Source organism: Vipera berus, assembly GCF_964194415.1.
Source record: "Vipera berus genome assembly, chromosome: 1".
Classification (NCBI taxonomy): Eukaryota; Metazoa; Chordata; class Lepidosauria; order Squamata; family Viperidae; genus Vipera; species Vipera berus.
Window position 1 is genome coordinate 242,844,705 of NC_138202.1, and position 23,504 is coordinate 242,868,208.

The following is a 23,504-nucleotide window of genomic DNA, read 5'->3' on the forward strand; positions in this document are numbered from 1 at the left end:
CATCCTGACCAGTCTTCCAGTCCCTGATGCTGAAAAATATCCTCACAGCAGGATACTGCCACCACCAAGCTTCATTGTTAGGATATTGGGCAGGTGATGAGTGGTGTCTGGTTTCCTCCAGACATAATGTTTAGAATTGAGGCCAAACAGTTGAATCTTAGTTTCATCAGATGAGAGAATCGTGTTCCTCACAGTCTGAGAGTCCTTCAGGTGTTTTAAAAACTCCAAACAGGCTTTCATGTGTTTTACACTGAGGAGTCCTGGTTGTGCCAAACTTCTTCCATTTGAGAATTATGGAAGCCCCTGTGCTCTTAGGAACCTTCAGTGCAGCAGAAAAGCTGTTGTAGCCTTCCCCAGTTCTGTGCCTTGCAATAATCCTCTTCTCTGAGCTTTGCAGGCAGCTCCTTTCACCTCATGGCTGTTGCTCTGCTACAATATGCATCGTCAGCTGTGAGGCCTTCTATAGACAGGTGTGTGTCTTTCCAAATCACATCCAATCAATTAAATTTACCTCAGGTGGACTCTAATAAAGGTGTAGAAACATGTCAGCAAGAGAAATGGGAGGCACCGGAGCTAAATTTCAAGTGTTGTTGCAAGGGGTCTGAATACTTATGCCAATGTAGTATTTCAGTTTTTTTCTTTTTAATAAATTTACAGACATTTTTAAAATTCTGTTTTCACTTTGTCATTATGAGGTACTGAGTATAGATTAATGAAATAATAATAATTTCATCAACTAGAATCAGGCTGCAGCATAACAAAATTGAGAAAAGCGAATGGGGTCTGAATACTTTCTGAATGCATTGTATATAGTTTCCTTCATTCCATTAGCTTTAAATTGCCAGAATATGATTTTTTTTAAAAAAAATAGCTTAACTGCTGACAATACTTTTACAAATTAATTTTTTATGACAAATAATTCTTTTACAACAAAATGCCAGTTTGGTCTAGGGCAGGGGTGTCACGCTGCCGGCCCGCGGGCCAGATGCATCATAGTGAAACTGCGCCCACCCCATTGCCGGCAATGGTAAAAAAAGTCACGACACGTTATGCGACGTTGCGATTTTGACACCCCTGGACTAGGGGTTAAGGCACTAGGCTAGAAAGCAAGAGAACATGAGTTCAAGTCATGCTTTAACCATGAAAGCCAGCTGGGTGACCTTGAGTCAGTTACTCTATCTCAGCCCAACCCATCTCACAAGGTTGTTGTTTGCAGGGAAAATAGGAGGGAGGTGTGTTGGATATGTACATCACTTTGAGTATTTTTAAAAATAATAAAGACAGGATACAAATAAATATTCTTTTAAATACCAATATGTTAAAGGGAGCACAGACAAAACTGAATGTGCATGTATAATTATTAGCAATTGTATGCACTGTATAGCATGTAATAAACATCCTATTGCTGCGAAAATTTTCTTTAATGTGAATTCATGAAATAGCACATTTGATGGACTGAAAACACACCAATATGATTTGTCTTTCCTTTTATAAATGGTAGTTCAGATGTGAGAATCACTTGGTCCTCCAGATATGACTGAAGTGCAGCCATTAATCACCTCAGACAACATCTTCCAATAATAGTTTTGCAACAAATTAAAGGGCCAAGAGTTGTCCACTCTGAATTACAGTGATTTAAAACAAGAGGGGTCAGCCTGGTGCCTTCCAGATATTTTGAATGACAACTTCCTCTGACACCTGGAGGATGAACTTGAGTTTGCTTACCATCTAGTATTATATCTCAGAAGGAAAGAAGAAAGTACTTTAAATTTCTAGGCAGCTTCAATTCTTTCAGACATAGTAACCATAATAGAAACTTGTGAATTGGCTGTATCCTTGTCTAATAGTTTTTTCCCCCTTCCCATGATGCTATTTAAATAAGCTTCATTCAACCATGACTAACCTAACAATATCTGATCTGAACTGTCACCTAAAGAACAGGACCAACATTTTAGAAAATGGGCAACCAGCATCTTGGATGCTGATTTTCATTTCTATCAGCCCTAGAAAGTTTGGCCTCAGATATTTCAGTTCAGCTTCATTTTTAACAAATACAGGGAACATTATTTACATTCTATGTACATTTATTGTAAATAATCTCATTTAGATTATGTAAAGTTAAAGACTATTTTTGGAGTACCATTCAAGATTTTTAAAAAAGCATCTTAAGTTCAGTCTCACCACGTGATGATCTTGAACCAGCTTTCATATATTCTATAGTAGAATACCACTTTTATTTTATCTACCTAACTACTATAGAAGTGCAGGAAAAGACAGCATCCAGAAGCTACCTTGTTGGTTAGATTAGTTACACCAGAAAAAAATGAAGCCTTCTAACATAGCATTTGGATTATATGGCAAAATAGAAAGCTCAGACAGGACTTGTTTTTTAACAAGATCAGGAACAAACATCCTGATGTTTATCAGTTTTCATCCTGATAATTTTTCACTTAGGAAACAGCTGCCTTCCTACATACACATTTAGGCAAACTATTGATCAAGTACTGACAGATCTCTTCCTCCACTTTTTTTTTCTGGATGGTAATCTGTTTCCTCATTTCCCTTACCTGGTGAAGGGAAATAAAAGAACTGTGAAACTTTGTGCCTAGGAAAATATTGAGGTTTATTGAGAAAATATGGAGGATAAAAAAAATATCCAATTCAATGCTTTGAAAAGCTGATAGATAACTATAGTTTCGTGGGATCTATTTTGCTTTTTACTAGAATACCAAAGTTAATTAACTAGGCTAGATGGAAATAATGGCTCAAGTGGGCAGACTTATGGTAAGAATTAAAGGGATGCTCTGAGCATATATTCAACTATGATTGGTATCAAACCAAACACCCAGTTCTTTCATTTTTTTTAAAAAAATGTTTCCCTACAGCTCTTTTTCAGCACCCTAACTTAGGGGAAAATGTGTTTTAGTTGTTGTTACAGTATTTTAGGCCAGCTGGGAACTTGAACATCTGCTGGCAATTGTTTATAAATGTATAGATCTAAATCAGACTTGAGGTATTGCAGTTTAAATACAAAACAGCAATCCAAGTTTTACAAGTAACACACAATCCAAGTTGAGATTTTAATTTAAAGATTTCAGATTAGCACATTTCTTAACTACTACTCTTCAATATGTCATCATCAATGTAATAGTGAGTTTTGCTTTCCTTTCTGTGGGAGACATTACTGGCAGGAAGTTAAGTTAAATTAGTTTTGATTTCTACAGAGAAGTCTGCAACATTTTCCATTTTCCACTAGAGAAAATTCTCTAATTTCAAATCTAACTTTCTTTCCGTGTTGAAGACTGTATTCTTACAAAAACTGATGGACATTTAACAATTCCAAAGAAGCTTCATTTTGGTTACTATGGAAAGAGATAGAAGATGCATGAGCATTAATTTTTGTTAATAGTGAAGTGTTATCTGCAGAGATAACTCTTGCCACAGGACAAGAGTTACACTAATATCAAAGAAATAGTGGAATAGAATCATTGAAGAAAGGATGCCAAAGGAGGGACAAAATGATATGTGAATGACAAAATTTAAAATAATTTTAACTATTTTAAATAAGCAAATTGGCTTGTCCCACAGTGAGTTGTCCCATGGCAAGTTGGCTGTGGCAAATTATCCCATTCCGTCTTGTCTGGCATGCCTTTCTGCATTAACAGACATCAAAGATTACTGAATCACACAGCTTCTCAATACTTTGAGGTCATTCAGGTTGTAAAAATTGCAGTTTGTGCCCTGAATAGCTATATATTCAGTCTTCCTCTAACCAGGATTTGAGATCTGACCACAAACATGGAACACCCTAATATTTGCCAGCTAGTTATTATAATCTTGCTATGGTTTCAGTCTTAAGAATTCAGAGTAACTAATTAAGCACAGAACTATTTTTGCTTACCTCCTGCCCTAAGGTTATCTGAATGTATATTGCTGTCAGAAGATAACATTCAATTTCATTGGGTAAGCTCTTCATTCTAATAGTGGACAGGATAAAATTAATTAATACCTATAACTGTGATGCAGACACCACTCTGGCTGAAGTTTAAAAGTTTAAAGAACCCTCACGAGAGCCATACCAGAGGTCTAGCTCAAAGTCTGATTATGTATTTAAAGCACAGGAAGTAGCTGAGAGCAAGGTGTGTAACCTCTGCGACGTGCATTTAATTTATTAAGCTTAAAGCTTCAATACTAAAGAAGTTTGATAGCAACAGGAATCAAGCAATCTGTAACTGGCAGATTTTTCAGTTTTTGTTGCACAGCCTCACTTGGGATCTCTGAACTACATTTAAAATTCAATGATCATGGTAGCTTGCGACTGGGCATGGAGTTACTGGGAATAAAATATTCCTCTCCCTGCCAATGGCTCTACTGCAAATCCCCTGCCTAGCCCATCATCTCTGTTCTACAAATGCATGCCCCAGGACAGAGGCCAATAATACTTGAATAAAAAGCCTAGGGCAAGAGAGCCAATGGAGTATGAATTTACATCTGTCCAGAAAGCAGCTCAGGGACAAGCAACCCATGATAAACAAAGGTAGCTTTGGCAGAGATGCTGGATACTGGAAAGTGACAAACATCGCTTGAAATCAAACCAGGCCTTCGAGGATTATTCAGACAACAGGTGTCTTAACTTTTCCCAGCATACGGCTATCCACACAAGGGGGGAGGGGGGGCTAAGAGACCAGGTGCATGAAACCATCTAATTACAGGGGTCTTCAAACTTGGCCCTTTTATGATTTTGTGGCTGGCTGGCTCAGGAATTCTGGGAGTTGAAGTCCACAAGTCATAAAAGGGCCACGTTTGAAGACCCCTGATCTAATAGGTTAGGGAACAAATACATTAAACAGAAAGAGGAGCGATTCGCCGTTCTGAGAAAACTCCGCGCAAGGAAACCCTACGCCGAGTCGGCCAGCTTCAACGTGGTTTTGCGCAGCGGGATAATAATAATAATAATAATAATAATAATAATAATAATAATAATAATAATAATAATAATAATGGTCTATTTATTATTATTATTATTATTATTATTATTATTATTATTATTATTATTATTATTATTTTATTTATATACTGCCCTTCTCCAGAAGGACTCAGGGCGGTGAACAGGACAGATCCCACCCCCTTTACAAGGTCTACTTATAAGGTCTCTGTTAGGGGGGGGGAAAGACGCCTGGGGCAGAAAGGATGGTCCCATCTTACAACAAGGGGGAGGAGGGCCTAAAAAAAAAGGGCGCCTGTTATTTTTTTTTTTTCTTCCTGCCGGGAGCCTCCCTTCGAACTCTGAGCGGGTCGCATTGTGACGCCTGAATGGTTGCCGCGAGTGCGGTTCCCGCTGGGATCAGCTCCCGCGCGGGCTCGGCGCAGTCCAGGCGCTGCAAAAAAAAGCAAGCAAGCAAGAAAAAAAACATGGGGCTCCGCAAGACGGGAGGCGTGTGCACACTCGCCTTCTTGCTGAACCTGTGGTTGAACCTGCTAGCCGAAGAAGAGCACGACATGGTCTTTAACGACTCGCTGTCTCTAGAAGCGGCTTTAGCGGAGCCTGTCGTGAGGCTCGTGGAGTCGGGTGAGGGGCTCCGGGCGCGCAAAACGGAAAGCCCGGCTCACCGACGCCGAGCCTTTCTGAGATTTCCCATAAAGAAAGGGAGGAGCTCGGGGGGAAAAAAGGCGGGCTGCCGAGAAGCACGCTTGCACTTTGGTTTAGGAAGGGGGCAGCTGGGTGTTATGGAACACAGAGCGGCTGAAAAATACTGTGCATATATTAATATATGTCCCTGGCGCTAATGTTCTCGTAATGTGCTTCATCGTTGAAATTTACACAGCTGTAGGGAATAAATGCGGAGCTGAATTTTGAACATTAAAACGGATCCCATAGGTATAAAAAGCAGTTTTATGTTTAAGGGGTCAAGTGATAAATTTGGAATTTAAACGAAGAATATACCTGCCATATATGCTTGGGTAACTAAATTGAGGCAGAGTCCAGGTTGTTTCACATTATTGGGGGCGGAGGGCGGGGGAACTGGAGCAGCTTATTCGTATTTCAGGTGAATTGCACTAAAGAAGAATTTAGGAAATACACTTGGCTCTAATTAGGTAACTACCAGCTTGTGGTAACATCCTTTTGCAGGTGAAAATTTGACAGAGCCTAAAGAAGTAGAATTTGGAGAATGCACTGTTACATGTGGTGAGTATATATATATATAAATAATGCTAAGGGTAGTTTTTTATTGTTTTAAGTTGTATTTTCTTATTTACTTCATGGTGATTTTCAATAATTGTTAGATATAATTTACAAAAACAATCCAGTTGATTGTCATTAGAAATTTAGGTCAGATCTGTTGTTAATTTCACAGCCTGTAAGCTCTTTTTAAAAAGCCAATCCTTTTCTTTATTGGTTATGAGCTGCTTTCACCAAGTAACAATTTCCCTCTATTTGTTGAACATCTGTGAGATGTTCAGAAGCTGAAAGACCTTCTGATGCATCATCTCACAGATGTCTTCCCACTTACAATATTGCCAGCTCTATTAGCACAAATCACTTCTCCGTAGCCTATTCAGCACTTATACAATTTATTAGTTGTGTTATGGGTAGTTCTGGCCTCAGAAGGAGCAGAGGGTTTTTAGAAGTGGAGCGCTCATTGTCTAGTAACAGATGTCTGGCTTCATGCAGAGAAGAGCAAATTGGATAGGTGTTTCTCCCAGTGTACAGTATTCATTTCTCAGGTAGCTGAGATAGAAAACAAACTGGCTTGTTTGTTGTTGGATTTCTGCAGTAAAACAGGAAATATCCTCCAATCATGCAGCATTTGTTGTTAGTAATACTATTTAAATCATATAACCCCCCACACATTAAAATCCACCAGTTGGTATTTATTTTATAGTCAAATGATCTCTATTCTTTCTCTATCCAAATCATTCAACAGTTCTTTATTCTGTTTCACATATTATCCCAGTTCTTTTCACTACAGTGCTTAGATTTTCAGCAATTACAATAGAAGGATCACTAGCAGTAACTATCTGTAACTCATCCTCTATAATTTAGAGCATAAAAGAGCCGAGGTTGCCTACCCCTGATTTAGAGCAAGGGTCTTCAAACCTGGCCCTTTTATGACTTGTGGATTTCAGCTCCCAGAATTCCTCAGCCAGGCACGCTGGCTGAGGAATTCTGGGAGTTGTAGTTCACAAGTCATAAAAGGGCCAGGTTTGAAGACGCCTGATTTAGAGGTTTTTTCCTGTCCCAGCTCAATCAATAATCTTTATCTGTGTTGTATTTTATTTCAGAAAGAATTTATTTTTATAGTCCTAGCAATAACTATAGCTATATGTAGCTATATGTTGCTGCTATAAACATTTTAATGATATTTTATTGAAGGACTCTTTCTTTTTTGTTCTTTTGAATCACTGTTGACTTCTGGTGTCTTCCTGAACAGTTTTCTTGGCAAGGTTTTGGCATTGCCTCCTTCCTAGGGTTGAGAGAGTCCTAGCTGGCTTTGTACTTAAAGTGGAACTAGAATTCACAGTTTCTTGGTTTCTAGGTGCCTTTGATCACTGATGCCTTTAATCACTACCGCAAATTGGTTCTCTAGAGACTCTGTAATCGTATTAATAAATATCTTTGATGCCAGGATTACCAAGTGGGTAACCTGGTAGCTTCTTTTTCTGTTTCTTGCCAAGTTGCAAAAAATTACATATTCCTGCCTAGAAGTGGCCTTTTTTCTATGGAAGAACTTTTCCTGTTCTTTTCAAGTTGGTATTTCTTTCTCACCCATTTGAGAACTATTTTTTCTCTCCTCTCCATGATCTTCAGAAATCAGTTGTGAAATAAATAGGTACGATGCAAAGGATTATATTTAAAATCTATGTAATCATTTGATTATATTTTCTTCACCTGGGTTCTGAATGCTTCCATTGTACTGAGAAATCATCCAGTCTCTTGGCTAGTTTCCACAGGGCTTGTATTTATTGTGAACAGATAGATATGTTGTATGGAATATGAGTATAGGTGTGGATTGGGAATATATGGAATTGTATAGTTAGCAAGCACTCCAACAGCCTGATTTCTTAAATATATTGAATTTAGCAGAATGAATGTCAGAATAACTTTGACAGTTATAGACACTGGTTTATACTTTGGATGATAATAGCACAAGAGCAAGGATGGGATACCAGAGTGAGTTCACGATCTAAAAAGGCCTTAGAAAGCGAATGGGAAACCATTATTTCTCCCATCCCACCTATACTTTCCAAGAACTAGAGGAATTATTTGTTGTCTCCCTGATATGGCTGCTGCTTTCCCTACCTCCCTACTATCTTTGTCATCATCAGTTTTTGTTTCACTCTGTGTGTATGAAAAATATTCCGTAGGTTTGCAAAACAAGAAAAATATTTTCAATAAAAGTGTCAATTCCTAGCCATTTACATTTCTAGTTATTGTATTTTTGAGTTGAGCCATATTCAGCCATGTTGTAGAATCCTTATTTTGTGACAGTTCCAGTAAATATTGCTGCTTCCCTTTGTCACTTGAAGTAATGTTTTATGACTTACATGTAGTCCAAGAAATATTATAGTATCCATCAAGCTGTGCTCAATAGATTCAAAAGTACAAAACATCAGAAGTTATTTTTCATACGCCTAAAATACAACTCAGTATTCAAATACATTTTATTCTGTTTATCTCTGGGTCAACAAAGCATTTTTAAAGCCCTCTTTGCTCTGTACTGTTCAATAAACAAATGTCTCTATAATGGATGATAATCTCTTTGATAATTTGCTGTGACTAAACATAATATTCTCTCCTCCCTCACATTATATGTCATTTTAGCAAGCAGGGAATGCAGCATTTAGCATAAGAGAAAGAAGAAAAAAGCAAAGCAACTTAGCATTTGTGTTTAATATCTTTACATTTTTTTTAAAAAATGGCATGGTATTGCTAAGTGAAATATTGACAATAGAAATTTGGGACTCTTATCTGATTTGAATTGCGTATATGTGTATCTTTTTTCTGTTGGCTGGAATCCTTCGCATATTCACTAGAAAATATGTGCACTTAATGTTTTTTTACTTATTCTGAAATGATATAAAGGAAGTCCTCGACTCACAACAATTCATTTAGTGACCATTCGAAGTTACAATGGCATTGAAAAAGTGACTTATGACTGTTTTTCACACTTTTGACCCTTGCAGCATCCCCATGGTCATGTGATCAAAATTCAGATCCTTGGCAACTGACTCATATTTAAGAGCCTTGGTGGAGCAGTGGGCTAATGCCTCCTTAAGTAACACCAGCTGCCTGCAATTAGTGCAGGTTCGAGTCCCACCAGGCTCAAGGTTGACTCAGCCTTCCATCCTTCCGAGGTAGGTAAAATGAGGACCCAGATTGTTGGGGGCAATAAGCTGACTTTGTAATAATGCCGCTTGGGGGGGGCGAAAGCCCTAATAAGCAGGCATATACATAGAATGAAGGCTGTTGCTAAGCACATTGGTTTGTGCTTAAATTGTAAGCCGCCCTGAGTCTTCGGAGAAGGGCGGGATATAAATGGGATTAAAATAATAAAAAATAAATAAAAAATGATGGTTGCAGTGTTCTGGGTCATGTGATCACTCTTTGTGAACTGCTGACAAGCAAAATCAATGGGGAAGCCAGATTCACTTAACAACCGTGTTACCATCTTAACAACTGCAGTGATTCACTTAACTGTGGCAAGAAAGATTGTAAAATAGAGGCAAAACTCAGTTAACAGCTGTCTCACTTAGCAACAGAAATTTTGGGCTCAATTGTGGTCTTAAGTTGAGGGCTACCTGTAATAAGCAATAGTAGCTTGTGCATCAGGCCCAGTGATGGTTATAAGGTAATTTATTCATTTGGACTGCTGGACTTTGCATAGCATGTTCATGGCTACACTTCAAAAGTAGGCTTGGTTTTGGGGGAGACCTAGGGATTTTTAAGAGAAAAAAAATTGGTCTATTAAAATTCTACAAGTTTTAAGGCACCAGTTTTGCCTCTTGACCATCTCCTCCCATGCCAAACTTAGTCCTGTTTTGTTCAGGTTTTGGAGTGTTACTGTGATGATGAACAGAGTCCCAACCCTCTTCGTGTAAGTTATTTCCAGAATTCCATTGACGTACATATTGCTGTTGCTCCAAATACCAAAACTGTCTTTTGTCAGATAAATAGAGAATGTTTGGATATTTATACTTTGCCTACTGGCCAGCTTGATTTGCTGAGTGTGCTTGATTGGCCCTTTACTGCTCAAATTTCTTTCCTTTGCTAACTTGGCTGAACGCAGGCAGAGATTTTAAAAAGTTGCTTACCGTATATACTTGAGTATAAGCCGACTCGAGTATAAGCCGAGACCCCCAATTTCACCCCCAAAAACTGGAAAAAGTTATTGACTCGAGTATAAGCCGATCCGCCGTTCTGCAAGCCTCCGCCGCTGGCGGAGGCTGGATCCGCGCTCTGCAAGCCTCTGCCGCCAGCAGAGGCTCGATCCGCCATTTTGCAAGCCTGAATACACAGGAATACCCTGTGTGGCCGCGGCTCTCGGGGAAGCCCTGGCTGTCCGCTTCCTCGCTCCACGCTGCCATTCGGGGCCCGCGCGTTCCCCAGGCAAATCGCGGCGCCCAGCAGGCGAGGAAACACGCCCGCTCCAGTCGCCCCCCCTTCCCTCAGGAGACGCGAAGCAAGTGACCGCCCGGAGCTTACCGAGGACTTGCGCGCGGCCGAGGCTTCGGTGCTTCCAGGATCGCGCGCACCTCTCCCAAGCCGCCGCTGTCCGGAGACCTGCCGAAGTTTGGGGAGGTTTGGGGAGGTGCCCAAACCTCCCCAAACGTCGGCAGGTCTCCGGACCTCCGCGCCCTGCCTGCCTGCTTCTTTCCGCAGCGGAAAGAAGCAGGCAGGCAGGGCGCGGAGGTCCGGAGACCTGCCGACGTTTGGGGAGGTTTGGGGAGGTGCGCGCGCACCTCCCCAAACCTCCCCAAACTTCGGCAGGTCTCCGGACGGCGGTGGCTTGGGAGAGGTGCGCGCGATCCCGGAAGCACCAAAGCCTCGGCCGCGCACAAGTCCTCGGTAAGTTTTTTTGTTGACTGGAGTATAAGCCGAAGTGGAATTTTTCAGCCCAAAAAGTGGGCTGAAAAATTCGGCTTATACTCAAGTATATACGGTACTTGCCTATAGTCTTAAGCATTCAATAGTAGGAGTTTGTGTCATTCTGCCTCTGGACTTTTTAATATAAAATAGGTTAAGTGGTGGAGATCATTATTATACTGTATTGTGGTCAGCAATGTGCTGAAGTTAGTACCAGGTTGCTGATCATTAAATTTTCTGGAGTTTGGCAAGCTGGTGAGAACAGAGCTGAGCTATGATATTGACATGCTATTCAGCTGACAACACAGCAGTGGCAATGGACCATCAGTATCAGTGAGGCTTGGATGTGTTGGGAAAATGGGTTGGGGGAACTGGTTGTTAAATATTCACCTGCACACCACTGACTGTGGCAATGTTACTGTAATATTCAAAATCAAACATCTACAAATACTGAATTAAAATTAGTATCCTGCTCTGGAGAGTGTAAATTTAAATATTTGATGGAAACAATTTTCCCCATCAAAAACCACCACAAATACAGGTCATGCGTTCCATTATTGTCAGTCTAAAATATAGAAGATGAAATTTATTTCAACATCTTAGACATTAATTTTAAAAACCCTATAAAACATATAATCCACCGAAAGGAACATTTTGAATAACAGAAATTCATGCTATTCCTGAGCACATCATTCATAAACACAGTCACACACATAAACGCCATTAGTGAATAATTTACAAATAACATTTATCTTTCAAGAGTTGCTTAGAGGTTGATATGAATGTAATATCTGAAACATCCTTAACTTGTATCTTCTTTCTGGAACTCCTAGATACAACAACATGTTCACTATTCTGATTTTTCCATTGATACCAATAAGCATTAAGGATGCTCAGTACCTGACTGGAATGAGCTCATCAGAGCAAAAATGCTTCAGGCACCAGATGGTGGATGCTTTGAAAGGCCAGGTTCACGAAGGCTGCAAGCTAACGTTGATATTTAAATTTTAATTAACTTGTTTGTTTCAATAGTGTACAAAATGAAAGTGCATATCGAATTCAACTAAAAAGAGAATATTTTTGCATTGTGAGATGATGATTTAAGAGGTGGTTTAAAGCAGCATTTTACTTAGAAAATGTTTTTCTGAAGTCCTTTAGGTTTTGGGCACTTTTATTTTAAAAGATGGAATTTCCAAAGAGAGGAAATTAAAATGTGAGCTGGGGATATATAGATATATAAATAAAAGACACATGTACACACATACTTCTTTTTAATAATTTTGATCAAAGGTATTGGCATTCGAGAAGTTATATTAACCAATGGATGTCCTGGAGGTGAAACAAAGTGTGTTGTTCGTGTTGAAGAATGCAGAGGACCAGCAGATTGTGGCTGTAAGTCAGGATGTAATGAAAAATTCTAGTTGGCCTGTAAGAATTTCATGGCTCTCTTCCATAATAGCATGTGTTCATTATGAGGTTGGTTATTTATTTACTTAAACTTATAGGTTACATCAATCAAAATAAAAACTCTAGGCAAGTAGCTATAATAGTTAAAACTAAAACAGCATTCTGACAAAGAAACAAACAAATGATAATAGAATGTCCACAGTGGGGAGAATAACACAACTAGTTAACAAAAACAATACAGAATGCACAACAGGAAGCCAGATCACAAGGGATCCTCTTCTAGAAACTGCTGAAAAGGGCCACATCTTCAAAAGGATCAAACTTGTATCGATTTCAGGGCGAATGTTGTTCCTGGAGCAGAGACATAGCTTCAGAAAAGTCCTTTCTGTGAGGTTCCACAACATGACAGGACCTGGACTGAGCCAAATCTGCCAGGTCTGACTGGACAGAAAGAAACAACTAATGCAAAGCCCTAGAACAGAGGTCTTCAAACTCGGCCCTTTTATGACTCATGGATTTCAACTCCCAGAATTTCTCAGCCAGGCATGCTGGCTGAGGAATTCTGGGAGTTGAAGTCCATGAGTCATAAAAGGGCCGAGTTTGAAGACCCCTGCCCTAGAACAATGATGGCAAATATTTTGGACTTTATAGGTCAAGAAATTGGGAAATGCCTAACTTGACTCTTCCGATCTCTCTCTCTCTCTCTCTCTCTCTCTCTCTCTCTCTCACACACACACACACACACACACACACACACACACAAGAAACAATTCTCTACTCAGCATTAGTGCTGAGGCTGAGCCAAGTAGAGGCCCAGGCTTTAACTTCAGCCCTAGCCACACCACTGCCACTCAAAAAAGCTGCTTTGTGCCATTCCCCAAGGCATATAAACCTTGGGGAATAGCATGGTTGCCCCCATAGCCCAGTTCTCCCAGGATCTGCCACATGCCACTTACCTTCAGGTGGTGTGTTCTCTTTCTGTTGACAGGCCTACCTGAGGCTGCTCCAGATCTCCCAAGGCCTCCATTCTTGAAGTGGCTTCGGAGAATGCTCTTCCTCACCTCTGCAGCCACCTCTCAAAACCACCTGAAAGAACACTTTGTGGTTGTGCAATATTTGGAGACTGTACAAGAACACAGCCCTCACTCTGACTTCAAGAAGGTCTGGAGGCCATGCGTTCTCATGCAGCCTCCCAAAATTGAGGAAGAATGGGGTGTGTTTTTAAATTAGTTGTTGGGTGTTGGTGATACCATTGACATGTGTATCATAGGTTCACCATCACCGTCTTTATAAATAACAAATAGCAACCTAAATTGCATTTGGATGTGGTCCTCTAATACTTTAGGTCAGAGGTACTTTTTTTAAAAAAATAATAAGCTAAGATGCATGCTGTTTATAATTATTTTAACTTTAATTATTATTTCCAGAGCTTTAGATCAGGGCTTTTCAACCGGTGGTACTTGTACCACTTGTGGTACTTTGCCACATGGCAGGAGGTAGGTGATTGCTAGCCAAGTGTAGCAGGGGAGGGGAATGAGCCTAAGTGAGCCAAGCCTGAGGGAGAGGGAGAGGCAGCTGCAGCTGGAGGACTGCCTGGGTTCTGCAGAAGGGCTCCAGCTGATTGGCTCCAGCTGATTGGTGCTTCCAGAAGCAGCTGGGAGCAGGAGGTGAATTGAAGAAAAAGGAGGGAGGGAAGAGAGGAGAGGCTATAAAAGAACTTTGGGTGGGGGAAGGGGAAAAAAGACAACAGGAAAGGTTTAATCCCTTTAAACAAATGTAATTAGTTTTAACCCCTTTAATTGATCTGTCTGTGGCTTTTAGAAAGTTTTCTTTGAAGGTAAAGTGGCTTAATTTAAAGCTAAAGCTTTTTGCAATTAGGAGCCTTTCTGTCTTGAATTGCAACATTGTGACATGCCTGAGGCAGCTTGAAGTGAAAAAAAACAACTGAGTTTGTGTTTCTTTATTTTCTTGCTTTGCACTTGATTCCTGTGTCTTTAAGGGTACAGGGAAGGGATTGGGGGGGGCTGAATTCTTACTACACTGGAAGAGCTCAGAAGGGCCAACCAGGTAGCTCAGTAGTCTACAAACTTAGAAACTTTAAGAATTGTGGACTTCAACTCCCAGAAATCCTCAACCAGCCATGAGGGCTGAGGAATTCTGGGAGTTGAAGTCCACAAGTCTTAAAAGTGCCAAGTTTGAAGACCCCTGAACTAGCTGGTAGTGGTGCATACTACTGCTAAGCTTGTAAGCCGCCCTGAGTCTTCAGAGAAGGGCGGGATATAAATGGAATTAAAATAAAATAAAATAAAAATAAAAAAAATAATAAACACGGATAAATTTGTCAGTGCAAAGGGAAAGTGATTCAGCAAAGGAACAGCCGCCAAAGAAATTAAAACTGGTACTTTTTACTTTTTTCCTACAGTTTGTAATAGTTTATTAGATTATAGAATAAAATACAAAAGCAAATAGTAGGAGACAGTGGGGAGGAAAAAGGGGGAAAATGTGAGGGGGAGAAGGGAAAAAGAACAGACTTCCTCTGTTGCAGTAGAAGGAAGCATTAACACGGAACCTCAACTTTTTACTTTTCCATAATATTATAAACTAGCCATTTCTATAACAACAAATGAATCTAATCAAAATCCCCCACCCCTTTTTTTTAGTCATCAAGTTTTTGATACCTTGCTAAGCACTGGTGGTACTCAAATATTGTCCTGTCCTAAAAGTGTAATCTGTGAAAAGGTTGAAAAGCCCTGCTTTAGATGGTTGGAATGAAAAAGAAAAGCTAACCTCAAATTGAGTTCAATTCTTGGTGATTACATGGATGTGTCCATGCAGTTTCCACATGGAAGTGGTTCACCATTGTAATCTTCTAGAATCTAGAAGATTTTTTTAGTTCAGTTCCTCAGTTTAGTTTACAGCTCTGGTGGACTCATACAAGTTCTAACCAAGCCCAACCCTACTTAGTTTCCAAAAATCATTAATATAGTATCTAGTACAGGGGTAGGCAACCTCGGCTCTTTTATGACTCAGGAATTCTGGGAGTTGAAGTCCATGAGTCATAAAAGAGCCGAGGTTGCCTACCCCTGATCTAGTATCATATGGTAATATTATTTTATTATTTTAATAATGGCATAAAGATATGATGAAAGCTGTTTTCTTGTAGGGGGCAAACCTATTTCTGAGAGTCTTCTTAGTGTGAAGATACCATGTATATTTGTACCACCAGAAAATCGATTTCAATATATTTGGAAAATGTTGATTCCCGACCAAGTAAGTAATTTGTTTTAGGCTATACTGTATGTTTGCATCTTGTGAATTTATTGTGTGATTTTGCAAATTATTTCCTATTTCCTACATTTTGTATCTAAATTATCTTAATTTAACAATCTATTAGGTAGATCTAAAATTAATGCTATTTTTACCTCAAGAATCCTCATTGTAAATCAGAGAAAAAGATACAACCTGAATGGCAAAATTGAAAGTTAACATGAAAGATATATTCAAAAGTCATTTAAAAACAGTTCATTCTTTATTGCTTTCTGATCTAAATAAGGCACTATCTCTACTCCTTGTATCATCCTTCATTATATTTCCCTAAGGAAAGAATTATTTTTATTTGCAACAAATCTCTCTAAATCCACCTCCAAGTTCAACCATATTATTTTCCTCCATGCCAAGTCCAGATGAATTCTGTCTTTTAAAATATTTTATTGAGGATTAAACCATTCGAAACAGAGGCAGAAATAGAATATGAGAATGAGCTTAATTGTAGACTATATAGTAGTCATTCATGTTAGCTAGATTTTTATAGAAATTTGTCCCCTCATCTCCACTTTTCCTTATTTAATTAAATAGTAATTTAATTAATAATATTGATGTTAATCTTTCCCTTAAACATATTTCTCTGGAATATATAGTGTAAACGGAAATCAGTAAGAATTATAAAATTATGATTTATTCTATACTTTATCTTAATTAACATTCTCTGCCTTCCAGAAGCTATTAAAACCTGGGTTTCTCTCCAAATGTTAGGTCCAGAATATCAGGGAAATATATATGTGCATTTGTTTATATGGGATTGTAATGTAATCACCATTTCTTGTATTGGGTTATTTTAATTTGTTGTCAGGATTTTTTAATATTGATTTGTATGGATTGCTAGCAGCCTAGATTTATGTATTTAAAATAACTAAACAAATAACACATGGGTAACTGATTTTTTACTCCAGATGCTGCCAAATAGTTCCCAGCAATCTCTGTCACTGTGGCAAATTGAGGGGTGCTTAGTGGTGTTGTTCAGCAATGTTTACAGGAGCATAGGATCTTTTAAAAAAGATATGACTGGAGTCTTCAAAATATTCTTGTTTTGGATATTATAAGGGAAAAAGGTGGCAAAGTTTTTGCAAGATGTTGATGTAAATTCCTAATTATGAGATACATTTTGTCTTTTTATCACCTTTGAATCACTAGCAATCACTCATTATTCCTAATGATTCAGCTATTCTGGAAGTACACAGAGATACTCATCCCGTTGCATTTGAGTGTGATACAATAGAAAATGATGAATTGATTGCATCTGTAAAATATACAGTGTACACCACAGCTGGTAAGTTCATGAAATTTGTAATTGTTTAGTCAGATAGTATTTCTCTTAAATGAATCTTTATGGAAAGAACAACAGACTTGTTAATTTATTTTCAATTAAATATTTAAGGTGCCCAATCCTTTATGACTCCTACTGTGTTTCCCCAAAAATAAGACCCAGACTTATATTTTTTTATCTCCAAAAGAGGCATTAGGTCTTATTTTCAGGGGATGTCTTTTTCCCCCCACTGTCTTGCCTCACAGCAGCGGCACCAACAGCCTCGTCAAGCAGGAGCCCGCATAGCTGCCGCCGGCCCACTTTTCTGTGGCTGTTTGTCATTGCTCGCGTGCGTTGCCATCGGCCTTCATTTTACCAACAGAGGCCTTCAGGAAAGACTTCTGCAGCCCAGAACAGAGTTCTGGGTTGATGTGCGCATTGCCCCCCATGTCGCCCACCCAGCCTCCATTTCGCAAAATGAGGGCCGGGAGAGGTCATGTGCGTCAATCCAGAGCTTTGTTCTGGGCTGTTGAGGCCTTTCTTGAAGGCCTCTGCTGACAAAATGGAGGCCAGCGGGGGTACAGAAGTGGGCCGGTGGTGGTCACGTGGGCTCCTGCTGGACGGGGCTGTTGGTGCCGCCCCTGCTAGGCGAGGCAAGTGTTGGGGCATGAGAGGCCTGGCTGTGGCAGTCCTCAGGTAAATGGGTGTGGAGGGTGTGGGTCAGCTGCACCCCTGCCCTAGCTTGATTTTTACTCGTGCACCTCGCCTCACCCCATCCAACCAGATGGTGGGATGGAGTGGGTGGGGTCTTAACTAGGGCTTATTTTATGGGTAGGTCTTATTTTCAGGGAAACATGCTAGTAGCATAAAATATAGAAGATTTAAAATAACTATACCATACAATAATACAAAAGGAATGTCTGGAGAAAACAGTCACTAACAAATAGATCATGTGACCCACAAAAGGCTCTTGACTGCTTTAGGCAAAGACCTGGAGAAAGACCCAAGGGATTGTCTAAAAAAATAGATCAGGGTGGGGTCGATACTGATTTGTATAGATATCCTCTTCTTGGTTCCTGTCAGGTGGCTTTGCTTAATAGATGGATGAGAAACCTGCTAAATCTCTTGGATCATCTAGGGCGTTTTTGTATATGAAAGAGTAGATATCTGAAATTCATTAAAATAGGAATTTTTGGACTGGATGGCACAAAAGAGTTGGGATTTTTGTGTGTGTTTCTTTGCTGCCATCTAATCCTAATCTGCAGTTCTGCAGTCTAGATGTAGCCATAATTTAGTGGAAAAAATGTTTACACCAGTGTTTGATTCATTATTCCCATTGAAAACAATGTTTGTATGACTAGTGCATGTTTTGCAATATATTTATATTAAGTTTCAGAAATGCCCATTTTTTATTTGTACTGTATAACACTTAATCTAGCATTTCGGAAGACAAGAACAACAAGTAGCTGGTGTCTGCCCAGTTCTCCCCAAGCTCTTTGTAAAGGTCTTGAAATACAGGTAGTCCTCGACTTACAACAGTTCATTTAGTGACTGTTTAAAGTTGCAATGGCACCGAACAAATTAACTTATGACCGGTTTTTCACAGTTACGACCTTTGCAACATCCCCATGATCATATAATCAAAATTCAGATGTTTGGCAACTGTTTCATACTTATGACTGTTGAAGCATCCTGGGGTCATGTGATCACTTTTTGCAACCTTCTGAGAAGCAAAGTCAATGGGGTAGTCAGATTGACTTAACAACCAGGTTACTAACTTATCAACTGCAATGATTCATTTAACAACTGTGGCAAGAAATGTTATAAAATGGGGCAAATCTCACTTAACAAATTCTCACTTAACAACATACTTTTTGGGCTCAATTTTGGTCGTAAGTCGAGGACTACCTGTATTACAGAGGAAAATTTTAGTGATACGGTACCTGCAGCTGTCATCCTGCATTTTACACCCAGAGTAGATAATAATTCCAAGGCTTTAAATGAAACCTCCAATCAACATGAAAAAATGCCCCCTTCTTTCAAAATAATGCTGTTCTTTTTCTATGGTAGTTACAACTTATTGTTAATTAGGGTAGGTAGTTTTTTCAGGAAAACTCTTGAAAAAGCTCTTATGTACACTGAGAACTTGGGCACTGGAGACAAATTCCTTGTGTGGCCAATAAAGAATTCTATTCTATTCCTATTCTATTCTATTCCTATTCTATTCTATTCCATTCCATTCCATTCCATTCCATTCCATTCCATTCTATTCTATTCTATTCTATTCTATTCTATTCTATTCTATTCTACTCTACTCTACTCTACTCTACTCTACTCTACTCTACTCTACTCTACTCTTTCTAGTCCTAGTCGTAGTTGTAGTCCTAGTCCATTCCAAGCTGTCATGTGAAAAAAACCAGCATGGAAAGAATGTATATTGTCTATTTGTGAAGAAGACAAATACATGCAGACCACAATGAGAACGTATATAGAAGTAGAATAGTGAGTATAAAACAATGCCTCTAATTATTGTGTAGAAGCAGACATTTTAATACTTTAATCTCAATACCTCTGTTAAGTCTGAGAGTTTGATCTTGGTTTGCATTTACCCATCTTCCTCATTACTGAAATTTGTAAAGTAAGAAACAACCTTGATAACAGTAAAATAGAATTGCAATGAATGTTCCAACTCTGTTATTCTGTTTCTGAGATATTATTTAATATACATACTGTAAGTATGCTATTGCTTGCTTGGTATATTTTAAGCTATGTGAGTTCACTGTGATAATGACAATTGTATTGTTTTTAATATTGGGTAAATTCAATGTTATATCAAATTGACTGCTGCTGCCAGTGGCAATTTTGCTTCTCCTCCTCCTCCATATAACCCAGTTACTGTTTATTCTTGAGAAATGAGACATAAAATATAAAATTCATTGAAGAAATGTGCCATGAATTCTCATATGTATGTTAATAAAAAGTAGGAGAAAGAAAGAAACAAGGAATATTGCTTAAACTGAACTTCTCTGTATTTTTATCTGCCTTTTTTATACATAACTACTTAAAATGAACTTTTACCTTTTTCTTTAAAAATAATATAGTTTAATTCTTTTTATTCCTTGTGTGATTGATCTGTCTCCCAAAGTAGGAGTATTGATTTGCTGTCAGGAAAGTGGCATTGTAGAATTAATTTAATTTTTATTATCTTTTTTCCCTTTTTACTTGCCAGTAAGGCACATGGGCTATGAATGCCCTATCTCACATATAGGAGTTGTGGGGAGGACATCAAGTATAAGCATGTCCCTGGAAAATTGGTATGGCAGCAATGATTATCAAGCTATTAAACTAAAGCATGAGGAAGAGTGTGGGTGTGTAGAGCCACTGGTTTCTGACAGAGGAAATTCTTTCTGTCACTAGATAGCTACTTGCTCTAGTAAGCTGACTCAGTAACTCTGGATGACATTGCTATTTCTGTATAAATCCTGAATTGTAAAGAAAAATAAAGACTATTACTATTTATCCAAAGGAAGGCACTGAATTTAGGCAGAGACAATCTTCCTTTTATTGGTAAGGAAGCTCAGCAGTATAAAGATTTTTGTATGTTTATAAACTTTTTTTCTTTGATATCTCTCTTTTTTTTTAGAAATCTACCTTAAATTCACATTCTAAAAAATAAAGATTTAAAGAAAAGTTTATAAACACATACAAAAATGTTTATACTACTGACCCTATCAATAAAAAGGTGATTGCTAAGTCTCAATAAGAATTAGTATAAATTGACTAGCTGCAAGAAATACTTTCTAAATTGTAGGGACAGGGAAAACAATAATACTAGTGATTACTGATTACATTTATACATATAGTTTAAAGCAGCGGTCCCCAACCTTTACGGCTTGGTGACCTAGTTGGGGGAGGGGGAGGGGAACCAGGCCATGAGAGTGGTGGGCTGGTGTGTGCATGCACAGCTCTACTCGTGCAAGAGTAGACTTTGGGGCATGGTCTCAGCTCCTTCAGGCTTCTCCACACCAAAAGCTTTTCCAAAGGGATGGAAGGCCTGAAGCAGCACAAGATTGTTCTCCTGAAGCCTTTGGTCCATTCGCAAAAGCCTTTGGTACGGAGAAGAGAATCTGAAGGTCTTGTGCTCCTTCAGATTCACCAAGGCTGCCCAACGCTCCAGTGCGGGCAGCCTCAGGCAGCGAAGCTGAGCAGGGTGTACTTATCCCACTTAGCTTCTGCTCTCACCACTCTGCTTTTGGAGTATTGGGAGCAGGCAGCTTGTTGGCCCAGCTCAGGGGAAGAGGGGAAATCAAACTGCCTGAGCAGCAGGCCAGCGCGCGAGCATGCATAGCTTCACTTACACAAGAGAAAAGCCTTTGGGGCGCCGGTTGTGGGGCTGTGTGCTTACACTGATCGGCCCTCATGTTGCCCGGTTACAAATAGGCCGTGGCCCACAGGTTGGGGACCCCTGGTTTAAAGTACTTCATTGTAAGATTCTCACCTACACAGTACATACTCAGCCTATTCTTTCGTATGTAAACCATGCACATATATTCAGGCACACAAACACATAGTTACGAAGGAAAAAAACCTGCAGAAATCTAATTTCAGCTACATAAGCTTTATTTATTTTTATTATTTATTTATTTATTTATTTCCTGTCTTTATTACTTTATAAGTAACTCAAGGCCAGAAACATACCTCATACTCCCTCCTCCTATTTTATCCACAATAACCCCACGTGGTGGGTGGGACTGAGAGACTGATTGGCTTAACGTCACTCAAGCGGTTTTCATGTGTAAGGTCTCCTAGTTTCTAGGCCAGCATTTCACCGTTAAACCAGCACTTCCACGTGTCGATGTCTAGTTTGAAACACATATGCTTTGTCCAGATGTAAATCTAAATCATGTATGTTTGGTTAATGCAAATGGGTCTCAGCAGAGGCATTTTAGGGTGAGAAATAGGAAAAATCATACCCAGCAGTGAAACCAATGGGAGGTAAGGGAAAGGAAGGCACAGTAAGATTACAGAGAAGAGGCACAGATAGACCAGTTGGGTGTGATATGTTTGAATTCAAGTACAGCGATCAAGGGGAAAGCATTGGTAGGATTTGGGATTTTGGTTTGGCTGAACAGTGGTCTGTGCAAAATGGTCCATTCAAATACCTGATACACCAGAATGTGATTTTCCATTGTATAAAACATGTTTTCTATTTCATTTCATGGTTGAAACAAGAAATTTAACCAGTAGATACCTTTGTGCTCAGCTGCAAGTAACAAGGTCAGTTATGTAAATTCCACTGAGTTAGATGGCTCTTACTTCCAGGAAATTAGGACTTCTTGCGCTGTTCAGTTTGTGTATTAATCTCATCCTCATATCATTCCCCCACAAGATGAGTTTCCAACATCAGCCTCTCTGGTGATGAGACACCATCAGTTGAGGATCTTAATTTATGGAGAGTGTTTGCATGAATACTAACAAACACTCATCCTGTATTTATAGACAGCAACGAGAAGAGCAAAGCTGGGGCCTTTTTTTTGCTTTCTTACCTTTCTTTCCATCATTCTACCCTTCCATCCCTTATGTTTGCATCTTCTGTTCTTGGAGATTGATATGTACAGTTATGTTTTCCCCTCCATCATTCTTAAATAATAGTTTGAGACAAAATGTTCTTTTTTTCCAGTAAATAAGGGCATTTTTTTCCCTGGGCTTACGGCTATTCATGGATACTTGAGGAGGTGAGGCATCTGGTGAGCTTTGCTTGCATACAGTTTCACAATTTTTTATGCGTTCTTTTGAGGCTATTATAGTTTTGCAGCACTTATATCTCATGATATTGAAGTTGATTCATCTCTTACCAGCCAGCCTTATTGTCAAACAGTCGTAAACAAAATACACATAACAAAAAAAACCAGTAGCATGATATTTTTAGTTTAAGGTTTTCTCCAAAGATTCTGAGAATTGATTTTTTTAAAAAAAGTTGGGGGGGGGGAAAACTTATTAGCCAGCTCTCCCCCATCCTCCTATGGGTTCTGTTTTTCTACTAGTAGTAGTTTTCCTATCATAAGTGCCCCAATTTAATGCCATCAACTAGAAACTCAGTATAGACACAATTGCTATTCTGTAAATAGAGTCTTCTCTTACTATGAAGAAAGTAGCAGTGCAGTTTGTCTTTCATTTGCAGGCGTTAAAAACTAGAGATTAAAAAACTATGTCATTCTTCAAATGGTTAGAATATATAAACCATCACCCAGTGCGCTCACACAGAGAGGGCCTCCTCAGGGTGCCGTCGGCCAGACAATGTCGTCTGGCGACCCCCAGGGGGAGGGCCTTCTCTGTGGGAGCACCATCCCTTTGGAACCAACTTCCCCTTGAGCTTCGGATGGCCCCGGACCTCCGGTCCTTTCTCCGCGACCTCAAAACTTTTCCATC

General features: G+C 39.3%; 1 protein-coding gene across 1 annotated transcript in view; it reads left to right on the forward strand.

Annotated features, from left to right (window-relative positions):
• Window positions 1-5,313: 5,313 nt before the first annotated feature.
• Window positions 5,314-23,504, forward strand: part of SPACA1 (sperm acrosome associated 1) — a gene marked incomplete at both ends in the record, with an annotated part of 29,153 nt that continues 10,962 nt past the window's right edge. The window contains 5 exons of the mRNA XM_081346553.1: window positions 5,314-5,569; window positions 6,131-6,187; window positions 12,377-12,478; window positions 15,657-15,763; window positions 16,964-17,099. Of these exons, the coding sequence (XP_081202679.1) occupies window positions 5,314-5,569; window positions 6,131-6,187; window positions 12,377-12,478; window positions 15,657-15,763; window positions 16,964-17,099 (658 nt within the window). The remainder of the gene's footprint in view (window positions 5,570-6,130; window positions 6,188-12,376; window positions 12,479-15,656; window positions 15,764-16,963; window positions 17,100-23,504) is intronic.